At 41.7% G+C, this 19558-nt stretch overlaps 1 protein-coding gene across 3 annotated transcripts in view; it reads left to right on the top strand.

Moving 5' to 3' along the window:
• The window catches only part of unc5cb (unc-5 netrin receptor Cb), a 110048-nt gene that overhangs the window by 52923 nt on the left and 37567 nt on the right, over positions 1–19558 (top strand). For all 3 annotated transcript variants that reach the window (XM_069172512.1, XM_069172519.1, XM_069172521.1), the window contains exons 2-3: positions 7744–7974; positions 15100–15243. In XM_069172512.1, the coding sequence (XP_069028613.1) occupies positions 7744–7974; positions 15100–15243 (375 nt within the window). The remainder of the gene's footprint in view (positions 1–7743; positions 7975–15099; positions 15244–19558) is intronic.

Raw genomic sequence — 19558 nt, forward strand, 5'->3', positions numbered from 1 at the left:
CAAGTGAAGTCAAGCAAGGGGCTTTATGTATGCAGTGGCTGCTTTAAAGTGTATTAAAGTGTTTGTGCATCAGTGAATGCATGTGCTCAGATTGTGGGTGGGCGGGGAAGCACGGGAGCATGACACGTATTCATATTGACACCTGTCATTGAGGACTTGAAGCATAAAGACAGCAAACATCAAACCTGCATGAAGTTAATTGGGGTTTGTGTTGCTGCCTTTGTTGGAAGCCTTGTTGTACCTCTTTGGAAGGTGTTAGGTTGGACACCCCACTAGTTCCTTACACGCCTGTCCTCTCCTTTCCCTCCCGTGGACTCTGCTCAGAGAGCAATGTACGAGCCGTACCGCGGCGCACCGTAAATTAGTCCCGAGTGGTGACATGGTGCTTGCTGGGTAATTTGGACAATGGGGCGTTTGACAGCTCACCCATCACAGCTACAACGCCCCGGGGAGCCACTTCTCCTCCTGAGCTTTTCTCTGTCTCCTTGTGCTCTCCTCCCTCGGTGCTGATGGACTGGCTCTCTAAGTAGCAGCATCATTCTCCAATCAACCACCAAAATGACTTTTCATCCACAAGCAAAGGGAAGGAGGAGGAGGAGGGAGAAAATGGGAATTTACTGTCCAATGAGAATGTTGGAAAACCATAACTGCTGGAGAATGAGATGAGAAACGTTTAGAAAGGTAACATGAAAAGAGAGATAAAATAACAAGATCCCAACATGAGAATAAACACACATTTTTTTTGACTGCTTGTTCATTAAAGGTGTTCAGTTAATAGTCACGCTGAGGTTATAAAACAAGTGCACACGTAAACACATTTCCAACAGTACAAAAGACTCAATTAGAGAAACATAAAACTGCTAAATGCTTTGTCATTGCCAGTAATACAAAGTTGTTGTTGCATCAAAGAGATTCGATCGTTGGTTGACTGAGATGAAACACTTGGTCTTCACACATGAATTTGAAATGTCTTTTCTTGTAGTTACTTTTTGTACTGTGTCCATGATCCATGATGTTCTTACTACGCTGTCCATGAGGACGCTTGTAGTCTGCAGAAGAAATACAACTCAATACCATCCATTATCTCTTGTACATCTCAAACAGATGAACATGTTGTGAGATGGATTACAATCCTAATTTTGCCTGATTTTTGCATTTGACAAAGATCACTCTCCTATCTCATCATCATCATCTCAACCTCTGTACAGAATAATCTCACTAATTTTCTGTCAGCAATGGTTTAAGGAAGTTGTCTGCTCACCTCTTTATCGCGGCTTTATCATAGGACTCATCATTTTCCTTTAATTACTAAAATGTAAATTTGTCCATGATTTATCTAAGTAATACAAAATCTTTCCGGTTTACACAATTGTGTTCAATTTACTCTTCAATTTCTATTCCCAGACAAAATGTCTGAGCAGGCTTTGTTTGTCAACAACCTTGATTACTATTGCAGACAGTGAAATATAGCAACATTTAAATGATAGAAAATCTGCTTGTAAATTCATTTAGACTATTATAGAAATATGAAGTATTTGGACTTTGGAAATTGGTAAACATGAAAACAATGAACCCTAATTATCATGACACTTTGACCTTGCTTTTTCTGGCGCTGTGATGTGACTGGACAGACAGCGACCAGCGCCTAGCATGACCCTGGCAAACACCAGCTGCCTCCTGCCAAAGTGCAGCCAGAGAGAAGCAAGTGAAGGTCGGGGATGAGGATCAGAGAGAACATGTAAACACCCCCAATGAGAAAGACACGACTGGCTCTGCAAAGTCAGGAAGAGAGAAGTGGGACTGGTACCAGAAAATGATTACACAACTTAATGACGGCTTTTACTTGCAATTTTATGTTTTATGAGACTCTTCTCTTTCCCGGCGGTTTAATGTGAATAACTTACGGTTGCAGAAGAAGTTTGGTGAAAGGAGGAAGAGAAAATGTAGGCTGCTGTTTATCATGTGAAACTTACATTTCTTGTTTGTCTCCAGCTCCTCACTGCATCTGCTTCCTTTTACGTCTGCCTGTTTGCACTTCAGCACAGTAGGCTAAATCAATTTGTGCAGATTTGTTTTTCCAATGACATCACACTTTGGCAAAGATAAAGCCCTGAATGACTCTATACTATAAACTGATGGAGGTTAATGTTGGAGCCACCTGACTTTTAGACAATGGCTGCTTGTTATTCTTGACTTCTCCTCCCCTGCTGGGTCGTGTGATGGTGGGGTTCCTCAGAGATGAAATACGAGTGTGCTTAGCACGCCCCAGCAGAGAGGCTCAGATAGGACAGGGCGATGGAGAGGTCACTGGCCCCTAACAGTAATCAATAAATACCTGCTGCAGCCAAGCGTTAGTCGGAGCCCTGCAGACAATGTGTGTGGAGACACATCAGGGTATATAAAGCACTCAGCTGGAAGGAGACATTAGAGTGGAAGGAAGCACTTGTTCTTTGTGGATCTATGAAAGGATTTTGCTTTTATAACAACAGCCATACATATTGATTTAAGCCACTGGGATGTATGGGTCTTTACTTAATCCAATACTAACAAGTATTGACCAGAGAAAGTCGCTACTATAGATTTATGTTCAATCAATATATTGGGGAGGTGTGCTTGAAGTACATTTATAGGTAGATCTGATTGACAGTCTATTTATCCTGCTTCAATTGACTTGACAGCTGAGTGGTTTATTATTCTGCTTGACCACTCGGATGCAAACCACCTCTCGTCCTTCCCCACGGCGGCGTAGCAAAACACCGCCTTGTAAAACTCCCTGGTGTCTGTCGCGATCTAGCCGACCATTTACCAATCTTTTTCTCTGTCTGGAGTGGGAATGAATGTATGAACGATGAGAAGGATGAGCGGGAATAAAAGTGAAGGGAGAAGGCGAGAGGGAACGAGAGGAGAGCAAAGAGGACAAATAGAAATAAAACAGGAATGAAGACGGGGACGATTTATACCATGTTCATCCTTGTTCATGCTTGACTCGCCGCTGATGGAAGGGAAACATTGGTCCCACTGATACAGTGCTTTCCTTGGGACAATAAATCTGCTTGAGTACAGATAAAGTAGAGACAGCTTATCTTGCACAGTGATGTCAGAGCCCAGCATTCAAAGCCTGTTACCGCAGGCACTCACATACAATATATGATATAAGAAATACAGTCTTCAACGTAAGCTCTCGGTGCTGTGTACGTACAACAAACATGGAGTCTATATTACAGTGGATAATCTGTTTGTGTAATTATTACATGTATCTGCCTCTATTTATATTATCTTGTAATTGCTGCTTTGGTACTATTAAGATGTTCAAACATTAAACTCCTGGTTTTGGTTTGATAATAGATTTAACAGTTTTACTGGATCTTCAGTGGTCCAATTGTAACATGGATGTGAATAAACCCAACTGCACAGCAAACTTTCTATACTGCTGGTATGTTCAACATTTCAGAAATAGCTTCATTAGCAAGATACGAATAGACGGATAGATCTGAATGATTTATTCCTTTTGATTTTAAAGTGGAGCCTTATTTTCAATATGAGAATCACCAGTGACATCAGAATGTAATAACATATTGTTTTGGTGTTTTATTTTGAAATTCTATTTCTACTCTAGAACATCCTATAACCGCCTCTCTAGTTGTTCAGTGGGCATCTTGCACAACATTTTTCATGCAGACCTGACTTTGGCTCACACTCACACACGAAATCAACATTTAAAATTCCCATTTATTGTCTGAAGTGCTTCTGTGAAATCGACAGTAGTAATAGAGCAGCAACCGATGCCTAATCGAGTCTAACCTACTGTGGATGCTCCTTTCATCAGTTTTCACTGTCCTCAGCACAAAATACCTCATTATGGTGATTAAGGTATTGGTGATCAGGTGATGTGTTACACTGATTGTGGAGATCAGGAGTAATAATGCTTCAGCAGGTTTTCACCGTTAGCTCATTTCCAGGTATACCTGAGTTTGCTGGATGATTCTTCGTGCAGCGAGCCAGTGCTCATTTGTAATTGGAACTATTGATGTAAGCAAGCCGTTATGCATCTGTTGTGTCTAAGATTCAGTGAGATGATCCTCACCCAGACATCATTAAAGCAAAACACTGTCAGTGCAAACTTGTAGAAGAAATGAGGAGGACAGAAAACTTTGCTAATTGGACGGGTCATTGTGGGTTTCCATACGCTGAACACACTCTAACCTCGTACCTTTGTTGTGAATTTCAGTGTGCGTTGTGTATCTGGTGTGGGAGTTTCACACCTCTCTATGTCACAGTTTATGTATTTATGTAACACTTCTTTTTTTAGCTCGAGATGTGCGTCTTTGTGCACATTTCTCCCAGAACTCGGTGGCTGTCTTATCTCAGGGAATGTGCTTTAATATGTTACCGTGCCAGTGTTATGAGTCTGGTTTCCCTTTGATTTCTTCGTGTCCAAAATGTAGTCATACCTTAATATTACTCGACTCCCACAGCTTTTGGAGTCGAGTCAAGCCACAGAGCGTCTGATTGCCAAAAACCCTCTCTTCAGTCCCACTCTCTGAGCTTGGATTAATTTGATTAATTCGGATCCTGGTTTAATTTGCTATTTTCATTACCATTGTGCCTCTTACCCGATAAATTCATGGACAGTACAAGTTGGTAAATTTCATTCATTCACTAACCTTATTTTGAGGGCTTATTTTGCAGCTCATCTATCTTTAAAACTTTTTGTAGTTGGGATGTGGAACTGATATAAAATTCAACTAATATTCAATTTGAGTCTTAAAATATGCACTAATAAGACTTACAATATAAATTAGGAAAACTCACCGCAATTACAGAGCAAAATACAATTTGAATAAAAGTGCTTCAAGGACATATTTCATAAAATTTTAAACACTCAATATGGAGGCAATTTAGAAATGTTCTGATTAAAATCAAGCTACAGAATTACAAATGCTTGAAAAAAAAAAAAATCCATATTGCATATCAAACAGTGAGAATATTCCATATTAATGTTCCTGTTAAAGGGGATATGGCACTTAAAAAGAGGAGGGGAGTGTTTCATACTGCATATTTGATCTGTAGCTGTATATGCTCTGTACTTGTGGAATATATTGAGTTGGTGATTATACTCGCCATAGCTGTGTGCCCCCACATAGATTACATCATCTTGAAGATGGTGCTTAAACTTCTAAACTATTTTATCATGAACTGTCGTCTCATTGTTTATGAACGTGGGCAGTGGGAGCCAGAAAAAATAGTAATTTTTCTCTTTGAGCTGGTTGTTGCTCTCAGTTCTGTTCACCAGGGATCAGGGAGGGAGGTGCTGAGATGCTGGGTGTTGTGGGGGTGTGGGGATGGGAGGAGGAGGAGGAGGGGGGGGGGGGGCTGCATGATTGGTAAGAGTCAGGGTCTCTCATTTTGTCATGTTTTTTTTTTCTTTTTTCATTTCTGGGCTGATTTTTCACTGGAGGGCTGGTTTCATTCACTTGAATTTATTATTTCTCGCACTGAGGAAGTTGATGAATTCGAATATCTGTAAGCGAGTTTGTGTGTGCGCCTCTGTGCACATTAATGCTGGTGCGGGCGTATGTGTGTGAGCAGATGAGACACGCGTCTCTCTCTGTGTAAGGCAGCCACGCTTTCATGGCTGTTTCAGATCTCGCTGCCTCAGTTCGACAGAGCGACGGAGCCAGGAGGGAGAGAGAGATGGAGAGATAATGGGAATGGAGGGTGAAAGAAGGCTAACACCATCTTTAATGAGTTTCCTTGGCTCCCTTTGCCTGTTTCTGGGTCAGGGTCCCCTGGCTGAGGATGTGGGTGGACTGAGGACTGTGGAGCAGAAAAGAACAGAGTAAGCAAGGTCTGCTGAAATAGACTTCTACATTATAGAGTCATCACCTACATTAGGATGTAAGGGAAGAAGGGCTTCACGGTGTTTCAAAGTTAGTTCTTGTTTAGACGGCAAACGACAAAAGTGGATCAAAACAGCAAGTGGTCTTGCTCCAGCTCTTCACTCCACCAACACAAACTTAAAGGTCAGAGGTCACACGAGGTTTTACTGCCTCCATTTAATTAGCAGCAGAAGAGAAGCCAACAACAAAAAAAGAAACGAATTTAAACGTTCTCTGATGAAAAGTAGTCATGATCTCGCTAAAATATACAACAAACACATTCAGCAGCATCATAGCCGTGCACCCCCCCCCCACCACACACACACACACACACACACACACACACACACACACACACACACACACACACACACACACACACACACACACACACACCCTCCCCCTCCAAAGGATGGCTTTGGTCCTGGTTCTGATTGGCTTCTCTTGCCCTTTCATTTCCTTGCAATCAACTTCAATCTGTGGCAGGTATGGAGGGAGCGATAACATTAGAGAGACATCGTGGGAGATAGCTGCTCAGCCGAGACATTATTTAGTGCTCTCAAAGCATCCAGGAGGCAACTGCTGTCAGACAACAAGGCTCCGGCGTGTCCACACAGGACAGAGAGGCGGATAGATAGAAGGACACGGAAGAATTACTGATGTGCTGATAAACTCTCTTGTTATCTGAACAGTCTGCCTTCCTGTTTCTGGCCTCTCGTGCTATGTTTCTGTCCGTCTGCCCAACTCTGTTTCGATGTCTCAATCTATGTCTGTCTGGCTGAGTTACTTTCACGTCTCTCTGATCTCCCCTCCTCTCTCGCTCTCTCACCTTCTGTTTTCCACTGTATCTCTGTCTCTATTTCGCTGCCTTCTTTCTTTCACACTTGTGAATAATTGATGTCTACCGGTTCGATGGTAAGAATAGAACAGTTCTGGAGGTGACAAATGGGGTGGCGAATAGGCTTCATCCTTCCTTCTTCAAAGAGTTAGAAAGTTAGCCGCGCTCGCTCGTAGGCGTGTGTGCCCATATATTTGTGCCACTGTGAGCATGTTTGTGTGTGCGTACACACGCAGTTGTGTGTATGTGATTTAAGACGGGGAGATGAAAGGGAGTTGTAATTACAGGGAAGCGTATCTGTCTACTGCAGAAGTATCCGAGGAATGGCACAAACTGGGCCAAAAGCCTGAGGTCATTAGATCTGCGTGTGTGTGTGTGTGTGTGTGCGCGTGCGTGCGTGCGTGTGTGTGTGTGTGTGTGTGTGTGTGTGTGTGTGTGTGTGTGTGTGATTGTGTGTGTGTGCGTGTGTGTGTGTGTGTGTGTGTGTGTGATTGTGTGTGTGTGCGTGTGTGTGTGTGTGTGTGTGTGTGTGTGTGATTGTGAGCTGGTGTATGTGTGAGAGAGAGAGTGACAAAGAGAAAGAGAGAAAATGGGAGACACGGCTAGATCAGCTTATAACTTCAGCTCCTCAGAGTCAACCTCTGAACTCTGCTTCTCATTATTGGCTGCAGCCTCGCTGGTTTCTCAGCAGTCGCTGATTGTGGTTAGACCAAGCAAGGCCCGCTTTCTGTAAATCCATGCAGCCTTATTGCCTGAGAGGAATCGCAGAATTTCCTGCGCTCTAAAATACACTTGTGTAAACATTCCAAAATATCAAATGATAGGGATTTCACTGTGTGCTGTGCGAATGGATAATCCCATGCAAAGACTGTGGTTATAATACTGTCCCACTGTCTCTTGTCTGCTTTCCTTTCTCTCCCAACACATCCTTCTTCCTTCTTTCTGGGGTTTTCTGCCTCTCCTCTCCACTTCTTCATCTTTCCTTCCAACTGTCCCTCCATCTTGTTGCCATTTCCCTCTTTACAGTTGAGGATGACTTCATTGGTCTCGGTGAGCTGCCGGAAACCTTCCCCTCCGACCCCCCAGAGCCGCTGCCCGTGTTTTTGATGGAACCAGAGGAGGCCTACATAGTGAAGAACAAGCCGGTCAACCTGTACTGCAAAGCCACGCCCGCCACCCAGATCTACTTCAAGTGCAACAGCGAGTGGGTTCACCAGAAGGAGCACACGGTGGAGGAGAGGGTCGACGAGAACTCGGGTCAGTGAAAACATCAGCTGCATACACATTCATGTTGCAGGTGCATTTTAAAAGACATCACGTTGCACAGATTAGGATGAAGAAATGTTTATCTTAAACTCACTGAAAACCGATCACTGTATTCTGAATGTGTTGTGTTTGTTTTCCTCGATGTGTCCAGTCCTGCCATGTTTAAGAAACTCATTGCTTGAGATTGAATCCTTTTTTCTTTTTTTTTATTTAACCAAAAATGAGTGCTTGAGTGTGCTTTATGAGAACATGCTTACTGAATTGGAAATTAAAATGTTTCCTTTCATCATAATTAAGGAAACAAATCTAAGAGGTACAGATCAAAACATACAGATGCATTTTCTCAAATAAAAGTCTGCACATTCTTGTCTGCTTTAACAGCTTAAAGGTCAGTTTTTCTGATCAACTAGCATCGCTTTATCTGCTGAAAGGTCTTGATTGACAGCCTATCAATGAGGACATGTTTCCTTTCATGTAGCATACTAGCATCCTAGTGTGTGTGAGTGTGTAGGTGTGTGTTTGTGGACATCGAGAGGAAGTGAAGGTAGTGAAGCTCCAGCAGGGTTGTTTTCGACAGAATTCAGCCCCTGAAGGCACCAGAGCCATTACACACAACAGCCTAGCACTGATTGGCTGCATTCAGCTGCTGTATTGGAAATTGAGTTCTCTCTGTCCCCTACAGGTACCAATCACATCGCATTTACCCTTTTCATTCCACTGTTTTGCTGCACGCATGTCTGCAGGCTCACACAGAGACTCACTGACAGCTGCTCTTTTACTTAAATGTGAATTTTTAGGCTCGTATGCACAAATACATACATTTAAAGGATCGAAAGCATCTTTTTATCTGTTGTAAAGTGCTGATTCACTGAATTATATTAGTATTAAAGTCAACAGGCAGCACAAGTACAAAGGAAGTGTTGAAGCGTTGGTACAAGAATCCAAAGGAAAAAAAAAGTCTTACAGCGAGCACAAATATAAAAGAAAAAAAACCCAACCTGAAATCCTTTTATTCTGACCTGGTGTACTTTAGGAAGAATACACAGATCTGAGCATGTGTTTCATGGTTATCATTATGACAAAGAAGAGGGTGAAGCTATCAGTGGCTCTTAACCTCTGTGTCAGAAGGTTTTGCGCTAAAAGCATCAACAGAGAAAACAACCCACACATCATACACGCTCCCACTCTACAGCGCGATGTCCACAGGCTATTTACTGCACAGATATTCATTCATTTATGCTCTTCCACCCCATACAAACACACACAAACACCACCGGAGCCCAGTGGATGTGTGCAGCCTCTCTCAGCCCACTCCATTGCTCTCTGATTTCCCCAGATTGACAGAAAAGGAACACAGATAGAAACTGGACAGCCTGGTCAATACCACTGATAGCATAGCCTGAAGAAATTGGATCCCCAACCCTCCTCTGGGCTCTCCCTCTTTGTCTCTTTTATTCTCTCTATATCTCGCTGTCAAGTTGGTGATGACTTATGAAAATAAGACAGACAGAAAGATACTGACATGAAAGGAGTTCAAGAGACTGAGAACAGAAACTGTAGATGTTCATTTCAGATGTTTGACACTCGTATAAAAGGACGTGTCTGTTTGCTTTATATACAATAGAGTGCAATGGTTTTTGGCACTTGAGATTATTATCCATCATAAGCATTAGGGAGGCATCTGACTATGCAGCATGGTGATGACTTTGAATGTAGAATCATAAAAAACTAACTTTAGTGACCTTGTGCTTATTTTAAGACAACTGGTGCTCACACCAAATATAGATTTTTAATTTTTTTCAATGAAGTCAATTCTTGAATAAAAACTATTCCAGGCATTGTTTTTTAAATCATCACTTCATTTTTAGTGCCTTGAACTTTTCCACAACTCTGTAAATAGTCAGGAACAACAGTGCAGAGATGTGTGTTTGGCACTTGAAATGGAAGAGGAGGGGAAGAATAGAGGTTTTAAACCAGTGAACATCACTTGGAGTATCCTTAAATGAGCCATTAGAAACGGACAGTATGACACAGCTGGGATTCGGCCTCGTGAAGGCTGTCCTCATGTTTTTTCTTACTTTTCTGTGTCCAAAAAAGTCCATTGAACCTCCATTGATTCCTTGTTGTAACACAATCAAATATTTTCTTCTATATACTCTTTCAAGGTACTGTGACGCAAGCACAGAAACAAAATGTTGTTTAAGTTTAAGATGTTTGGATCATAAAAAAAAAAGTCTGGAAATACCAGGCAATTTTTCACGGTGGGTGTTCAAAAGGCGTCATCCAGAGGCTTCTTAACCCAACGGATGTAATGAACAGTGAACACACATCCCTGACGAGCATTTAACTCAAAATACAGAACATAAAACTGATTAACGCACCAACCAATGGTGGACCATTTCCTAATGTGCAGGTGATTACATGTTGACAGAAACAGACTATTTAAGAGCGTGTCATTTCCCTTTGAGCAGCAGCCAGTTAACATGATAAAACATCAAAGAAAATATGAGCTTTTTCAAAACAAAAAAATACGAGAAGACATTTTTTTCCCATTTAAACAGTTGACAGGGTTGATTGTTGATGTATCGGTGTTAAAATGTTGTTGCCGTGTTGTAAAAGTTCGGTTTTAAAGGTTATCTGTGTGAACATTTGACCATAAACCCTTTGGAGGTGAATTGAGGCCTGTTTTGCATGAAATAATGGGGATAAACATGAAAAGAAACCACAGATTCACATCATGTTGACAAAATATCACACAGCAGGACGTAAGAATCAAAGAGAAGTGAAAAGGAAAAAAGGATTATGTAAATGATTACAAATAGAGTTATGATTTAGCTTTAGATAGTCACCCTGCTGTCACCTGAACACTGCAGGATTTACCGCCCAGTGCTGAAGGCAGGTTATAGTCTCGTGTGAGCAAAGAGAGCATTGATCTGAGCAAATGAGTGGCAAATTAATTATAAATAGTTTCTGCTACAGCAGTATACACTGGAGACAGCTTGTCACTATCTGAGGTATGAGTAGGAAGATCAAACAGGAGTACTCTTCATCTGGCCACATCATCAGAGCACTTACCGCTCCCTCCTCCTTCAGCGCTCCTTCAGTGACCAGCGCCTCCTCCTCTGCTTCACTGGTCTGATCGATCATGTTAGCCAATGCTAGCATTAAGAAGCTAAGCTAGATCACATTAATAACCACATAAATAATGAATCAGCTCAAATGAAGCACCCTACTTCAGCCAGCTATTAATGGGACGTATTGTAGAGTCATTTCTACGGCTAATGGCCACGTTGACAGGTGTGAAGAAGCCCCTCATCACTGCTGCTGACGTGGTTCACACTCGCTTCGCCCCTCTTGATTGCAAATTGAATGGTCTGTTGTGTTTTCTTGTCATCATCGTAATGCTGTACAGCAGACGAAGAGCTGCTAGCTGAGCAAACACATGAAGTCACGGGGATGAGGTCAGCCGGCTCGGTTCAGAGCTCTGCTCTTCTGGCAGTGATCCCTCTGATGTGTTTGAAGTGCAACGCATCAGGAAGTTTAATCCAGGTTTAGTAATAGCCATGAAGTCACGAGTGACTCTTGAAGTAGACAGATAGCCCGTCGTCGTCATCGTTTTAGGTTTTCTAACTGTACCGAGGACTTATTCTTACAACATCAGACAGATCATTCATCACCACAGAACCATTTTCCGTCTGCAGCTCTTACAGAAAAAAGAAAAAGAGTTTCTCGTGCACGTTTCAGGCCTTCTGAGAGTTCTGAGAATCTACTTATTGTTTCCACTATTGATTTTCCCTCTGCTGCTCTGTATGTGATGCTCCCCAACATCACATCCATCCTTGACATTCTCAAACTAACAAAACACCCTCTCAGACAAACACATTGGCACACAGTACAGACAACTACAGGCACACTCCCTCGCACTCACACATGCATGTAGAAACACACACACGCACACGCACACACACACACACACACGCACACACACACACACACACACACACACGCACACACACACACGCACACGCACACACACACACACACACGCAGGAGCAAATGGTGACACAACAGACGTGGCTGCTCCTCTGCCTGTCGGCGTGCTGTGTAAATTTTACATGAGGGCTAAGCTGGTGTGTGTGTGTGCCAGAACAAGAACGTTGTGTGAATGCACTGAACCTGAAATAAAATGGCATGTTCATTTTTTAACCATCCATTCTCAATCATTTACAATTCAAACAGGATGCGAGACACAGACAGCATAAAGAATATTGTAGAATACATCCTGAACCGTACATAGGGTGGCCAGCCACAGGGAGAATACAAAGGAAATGGTTATGGATTTACAAAACAGCAAAGACAGACACATATTCACTCCTCACATCCTGTCAATATCACAGACAGAAACACTTTTATCGAAGATTAAAATGATCCATTAAGGTCTTTGTTCTGGTAATAATCAGTCATAAGCAGCAGCTCTATTCTTTTTTTTTTTTTTTTTATGCTTTGTGATCCAAAATCTTCTCCACCCATTAATATAAATGACATGGAGGACTAAACCTGTGCAAAACTCAACTAACATTGCATTCATATTGTTAAAGAAACATAGAGCCCAGTGGTTGCAGTGCATGCTTCTGCAGTAGCTCGGTATCCAGGTGGGAGCCTGTCTTGAAAATTAATTTAAACGGAATTACCGTGATTCACTTTTTTGCAAATTTAGATTACCCACTGAGCAACACAATGTGTCCTAAATTATCCTTTCTTGTCTTCAGTTGGCAGAGAATCACTGTAATGAATTAGATTTCAGGCAAAGATTAGATAACTGGTTGAATGCACAATGGGACACTGGATGAGTCAATGATTTTAAGGCAGTAAATGATAATGATCTCACATCAACAACACAGCATAGGAAGTAAATAGATGACTTATCATAAAGTGTGCCTTGTACATGCTTACAAGCACAAATTAAATGGTTTGTCAAGGGGCCCTTTTTACAGCAGCGTTCAGCATAAAAACACCCAATGCACCTCATGAAAAGCAATAATGGGGATGTTTGACACCAACAGTAGTTATTGTTACTGTCAGTGCTTCGTAAACCGCACAACTAAATCAACTTAACTTACTTTATTCTACCTGCTGCATTATCAGCTTAGCACAAACACAAAGCTTTGCTGTTACTTTTGTTGAATCAGTCACTGTTAGCCTCTCAGTTTTATAAAAACTGGACTACTAAGGAGGCATCATGCTTAAATCGAGGCAAATCAAGCGTTTGTTGGCTTCTAACAATCACCTACATTAACAGTAGCTGAAGATGGATCACGAGTTAAAACAGTATGCATACCTTTGGACAAGCTCTATTAAAAACTAACTGTTTTGGCCTTTTGACAACAAACCCATTAATCATTAATTCCATAACTGTCCCCTGTCTGAATTAGTATGCACTCTGTGCTGCCCTTTTAATTTGTGTCTCGTCAAGAGACACCAGTGTCACCATCCTTTTCAAATTAGAGGCCGTGATGTGTACTGAGGAAACTTTGGCTGTTGCAATGTGCAAAAACATACAGTAAGAAATCTGTGACTTGATCATATATAACATGAACACATCACTTTTCATGTAAATACATTGTTCATACTAGCGAATGTGTCGCGTACCAATGAGACAAAGCTTTTGACACATCCAGCGATCTTGTGGGAAAAGATGGAAGTTAGACAGTATTTGGTTTATATTACAGGCAGGTCATTAATATGCACATGACAGCTGGTACAAGAACAGTGCAAGAATACTTTGTAGGAAAGGAAAGGAAAGAAAACATTTAATTTGCTACAACTGCAACAAGCCGTTAGTTTCTGTCACCTTAAAACCAAACTTTGTACAGAGCGAGTCAGTAACCTAAACTGGATGACTAACAACTGTAAACAAAAGACTGCTTGGTATGACAGCTCTTGTGGTTTGTAAAACTGATGAAAAGGTCTGTATTTGGTATACAAACAACATGGTGGTGCTGGTGCTGGTGCTGGTGTCGGGAATGTTCCCTCGGCACACAAACGGCCTTTCAGTCAGAGACTCGGCATAATTTGAATGTTCTGGTCCACTTTTACATCGTCGCTGACCCGGTACATGAGCATGACCGTTCCAGGAAAATAACATCGAGTCCACTCAACCTCCCGTATCTAAACCGAATAGAGCAGCACTTTGGGAACGAAGTGGCAGGATATTCTCAGCATGAATTTTATTTTAGAAATCTGCAACTGTTGCTGCACTACTGTGTTTAAAACATGGATCCATGTGAAATGCAGGTTGTTCTGGAGTCCAGCAGCAGAGACCATCTCAATACATATGTTGTATACATGTTACTTCTCTCAGATCCAACTCTGCTCACGCGTGGTGTGTTAAGTGTCTCATAATGTGTGCAAATTGCAGTTTGTCTTTTGTTTTTACAAAGACTTTGAAATTTCACAACTGTCCTCGTGGAATCGTGCCACAAATATTCCACTCAGTCAGGATGGATCGGGAGCTTAAATAAGCGTGATATTGCATTAGAAGCATCTGTATCTTCAGCGAATGCTCTCTCTCTCTCTGCATAATACATACATACATGTATGTATGTCAACAATTCATATGCACTCGCACATGAACGTGCACAGACACACACACTGAGGCAGCAGCGCAATCTGTTGTCGAGGGGCAGCTGTGGGTGGAGGCATTTGTTTTGGTGGTGATTTGTTTGTTTGGTGCCTGGCACCCAGATGAGCAGTAATCAGAGGAGTTAGCAAACAGGATTGAGCTTGCCATGACGTTGAGAATCCTCCCCCACAGGGCCCAGACCCAAACAGCTCAGAGCTCTGGCTCCAGAATCAGGCCAGACTGACATAAATACATGTTGTCTGATGTTAGTATGTGTGATATCATAGTGTATATTTCTCTTTTCGATTCTCATGTTCACTTGTTCATATGTACTAATTCCAACTTTCTGTCATTCTTCACCTTCTTCTCTTTAACTCTAATATTTCCTCCTCTTTTTCTCCTCTTTTCTGTATCTCATATCTTATCCTTGTCCTCTCTCCTTGCCTGTTTCCTCCCTCTCCCTCCTTTTCATTCCTTTCTGTCCTCCCTTACAGGCCTGGTAGTGCGAGAGGCGAGCATAGAGATCACTCGGCAGCAGGTGGAGGAGTTGTTTGGACCGGAGGACTTCTGGTGTCAGTGTGTGGCCTGGAGCTCTGCTGGGACCACCAAGAGCCGCAAATCCCATGTCCGCATCGCCTGTGAGTATTCTCCCCTCGTTTCATCCCCCTCCTCAGACCATCATTCAGTCGTTATCTCCTGTCTCATCTTTGTATTCCTTTCCAAACAAAACCTCTCGGCTGCCAAGAAAATGCTTCTCGCAGACCGATTTGTTTATCGTCACAGATTCTGGAGATAGTAGCAATGGAAAAAAGGTTTTTACTAACATGGGACTCAAGTGTCCCTTTGAACCTGAATTGGTAAAAAGCCAGTAGCATCGGAATTGGTTTCCTTGGTTACAATATACATCTGGAGACGAAGCACAAAGGAAAGAGAGAGCTGAAGTAGTGTATACAATGAAGAGAGGCTCTGGTGCATGTTTATGTGAATCATTTGTCATCCGTCTGTGTGTTTTTCCTCCTACTGAAAAGCACAACAGTTTTTTTCCAAGTAATGAGAAACGTTCAGTGCCGGCTCTGAAGTTCAAGCCTGTCCTTAACTGTTCCTCAAAGGATGTGCCGATGGAAAAACTGAAATGTAATGAAACCCCAGAAAGAAATGGCAGAAAGCAGAGTTGTATAGTTTTGACATCGAGGCAACATTTTTGCAACGCAACACCTTTACGTAACAAACTTGTTCTCAAAATTCACATGAAGGGATATTTTATTATATTTTATTGTATCGGCGAGATCGTTGCACTTCCAACTCCTGTCAAGTCGTTTCACTCTGACTGACAAGTCCTGCCCAACTTCGTTACTTTGGTTTTGACTTGTGGCAAACAGGAAAAAAAGGCAACACCCACTTGCAATGTGCCGGTAGTCTATTTCAGATATCTTTTAACACTTCTGGGTAAGGATATCAGCAGAAACGTTTGGCTGGAAACGTAGTGCCGCTGTCAGAAGGATTTCATTGTCGCTGTGCAGTGCAACAGATGGCACACTGCAGACTCAGTATTTAAGGTTCTCACCTGAAATATTCAATTTAAATGCATTGTGATTTCTTCTCTCATCTGATTCTTTTTCTACATCCTTATATCATTATCATCCAAGTTTCTATCCAAAAGTTTTCACCACAGTTTCTCTAAGTTTCAATGTATTCTCTTTATTTCAAACACTAGTAACTCTTCTTGTCACTGCCTCTATTATACTAGCGTGGTGAATCAAAATCATGCCTCTCGGTCTCCCACCGAGCCCACTCCCGCTGCTCCACCTCATATAATCGCCCGTGATGAGCAGCCTGCCAGCACTAACCTATCCCTCAAATCACAATGGACCCCTCTTCCCCTCCCATTAGCTTCCACTGAATGGATTAGCTCCTCTGCTGGGCTTTCTCTCTAGGCAGTCTTCTTGTCAGAGCCAGACTGGATCCCGTTAAGCTAATGGAAACTGGGGTTGTTTTCCTCTCCTTTCCCATCATCTAAACATATAGAGTTTAATCAGACGGTGAGTCACAGTCGGCACCGGCGAGTTAAGAGGTTGCTGTGCTCAAGAAATAGCTTTCAGACTTGCAAACAGGCTGGTCTTGCTAAAAGTATTTTAAGAGCTAGTTGGAAGAAGAGCAAACATGTAAACCCCTTGTGATTGCCTTTCCTTCATGTGACCTCCACAAAACCGTTTGATTGGTCTCCTGTTTTGGGGTCCAGTGATTGCTTACCAATGCGAGCTAATAAAAGCATGTTCACAGAGGCAAATTAAATAAATTAATCAAATCAACAAAATTGCCTTTCAAAGGTCTGGTGGAGGGTAATCGTTACCGAGAAAGCTGGAAATTGATTTTCTTGTCTGTTTGTGGCCTTGTACTTTTACAACATAAGTAAAACCTCAGCTGTATTTTGAGTGATTTCACTAATGGTTAAAATTCAAACATAGTAAGTCCTCATTGTCCTTTGGACCAGTGGCTAATGATTTACAGGGAAGAAACCATTTCTGAAATCTAAGGCTGCTGTAATTCAGCATGACAAGTAGCCAAACACATCCACTTAAGGTAATGGTTGTCATGTGTGTCTTTCTGTGGGCCTGCGAGGCTGGAAGTGTTTGTATGCCGAGGAGAGAACGGTGTGGCTCCCACAGGAATGTCGACTCAGCTGGTCCCACACCCTTCAGTGGGCCGCGGGACCGTTCAGGAGAGACTCCACAGGGGAAACATAATTTAAACCCACATCCAATAAAAATATATAACACAAAATAATCCCTTGCATGCTACTTAGCCTACTGTTTCATCAGGAGTAATGCCAAAGGTTTGCAAATCATAGCGAAAAAAATACTGCACGTATCGGGTGTTTAATTCCAGTTTAACAAGCTATAGATGATCTGCTACAAGAAGTATGAGTAATAAAAGCATGAATATTTCATATAAACCCACAAGAGTGGCCTAAAATACTCCAATAATACTGATAGTGTGTAATTCAAGCTATTAAGTACATTTTATGTTCCGCATTGGTGGTTGTTGTGAAACTAACAAGCTCTGGTTTGACACTCAAGGAAGAAATTTAAAAAAAAGGACTGTAGGTTTTTTGACAACAAAACTGAAAGGCTATCTAAAAACATGTTTGTGTTTGTTTTGGCTGCTTGGGTTTTTTACTTGATCTTCCGTTGTGAAACATATTTGTTCATAACTAGAGGATGCTGTGGACCGTTTTGCCGGTAAGTGGCTGCTAGGCTTTATGGCTCATTCTAAACCACCAAATGGCCGGCTGATATACTGCACACTGAGCAGCCAGGCAGGTACCCGGTGAGGACTTTGCATATTCTCTCATACCTTTATAAGGAGGAATCAAATAAAATTGATTAGATTTGACTGTAGTTCATATGCAGTAAATCCTGAAGTGTATCACAGTGTAGGAGAATGTGCGACTGAATAACCCCACACCTGTCATACTGGAACAAGGATCCATCTCTACATTGCAGCTCTGATACAACCAGCGGAATGATTCTACAGCTTTAAAACGACAAAACCTTTTTGCTGTTTGTTTTTTCCTTTCCTTTCCTTTCCTTTCCTTTCCTTTCCTTTCCTTTTACATGACACTTTGGTTGCTGAACATGAGGGTAATTGTCACTCGAGGTGTCAAACGAACGGATGCTTCTTTCCTTCTCTTTGGTGCCAGTCGGCATAAAACTGCCAAGGTTCAGTCCAAGTTGGGAAGGTGTGCCCGAATGGCACCTTTTGAACATTCATATTTTCTCAGACGATGGCTGAAGTGGGTCAAAGGTTGGACCAAACATTTAGCATATGAAGCACCAACATTTGGAATTTCATATTTGGGAATGAAAAAAGTCTGCAATTTGAATTACCTTTAAATTGAGTAACCAGGTTTCCTAATTGTCAACTCGTGGCAGAAAAGTTCCAAATTGTCACTTTTGAAAAGTTCCCTAATATTTGTATCTTTGTACTGCTTTGATTGGGCAACCCAGGTTTCACAAATGTCAGTGAATGCTATTTGGGAACCTTTCTGCCACTAAGGGTGAAATTTTGGAAAATGGTCAGCTGAATTTAAAGTTTTTCCTCATGGCAGATTTGTAGTCATTCCCTAAGATTTTGCCATATGGAAATATTTGAATGGGATATACAGGTTATACGTTTCATTTCTGACCTTTAAGTTGCCAACTAGAAAACCTGGGCAGCTGAATTCCTCAAAATGGCAGATTTGTAGTCATTCTCTAATGACTACAAAATTGCATTAAATGGCTAATTTTAATTTTCCCCCTTTATGTTATTACATCAGTGTTCCCATGAATCCAAGTAACACAGGTCGCCCCTGGTGCATTTTGCATGTTGGCACACCAAATGGTAGATAATTTCTTTTATACCATCAGTGGTTTGCGAAATGTTCTCCACATTGTCGCCATGGTAACTTTTTACTGTGGCACATTAACGTCCCACTCAGTTTGACTGCCAAACACCGTTTGTCTTAAGAAAATCAGTTTTTGTGTCCTTGGACCAAATTCCACAAACCTCTGTCAAAGAACATTGCCCTCCAGCCATCGCTGCTTTTAATTTCATACAAGACTTTTATGGAAATTGCTTTCAATTCAACACTCAGCCTTTCAGCTTTTATAATACATTGAAATTTGTGGAATTATAGCATATTTCCCTGAAGACATACATACTCTCAGGTTGAACTGGGACAAAAGCTTTCATTGAATTTGTTATTTTAAGGTTAATTTTTCCAAAGAATGAACCCTAAAACTACTCTAGGTGTTCTGTGGTGCTTCCAGGTTGATGTAGTTTCACCTATCGGGGATGCAGAGCCGTTGAAATAATGTCTCCCGGATCGATCGGATCTATTGATAACGAACAAAAAGAGAGCAAATGATGAAACTGAAAATCTGATCAGTCTTTGGAGATGTCTGTTTTCAT

This window comes from Embiotoca jacksoni, unplaced genomic scaffold, assembly GCF_022577435.1.
Source record: "Embiotoca jacksoni isolate LCO1_2020_lvr unplaced genomic scaffold, fEmbJac1.0.p SCAF_10, whole genome shotgun sequence".
Taxonomy (NCBI): Eukaryota; Metazoa; Chordata; class Actinopteri; family Embiotocidae; genus Embiotoca; species Embiotoca jacksoni.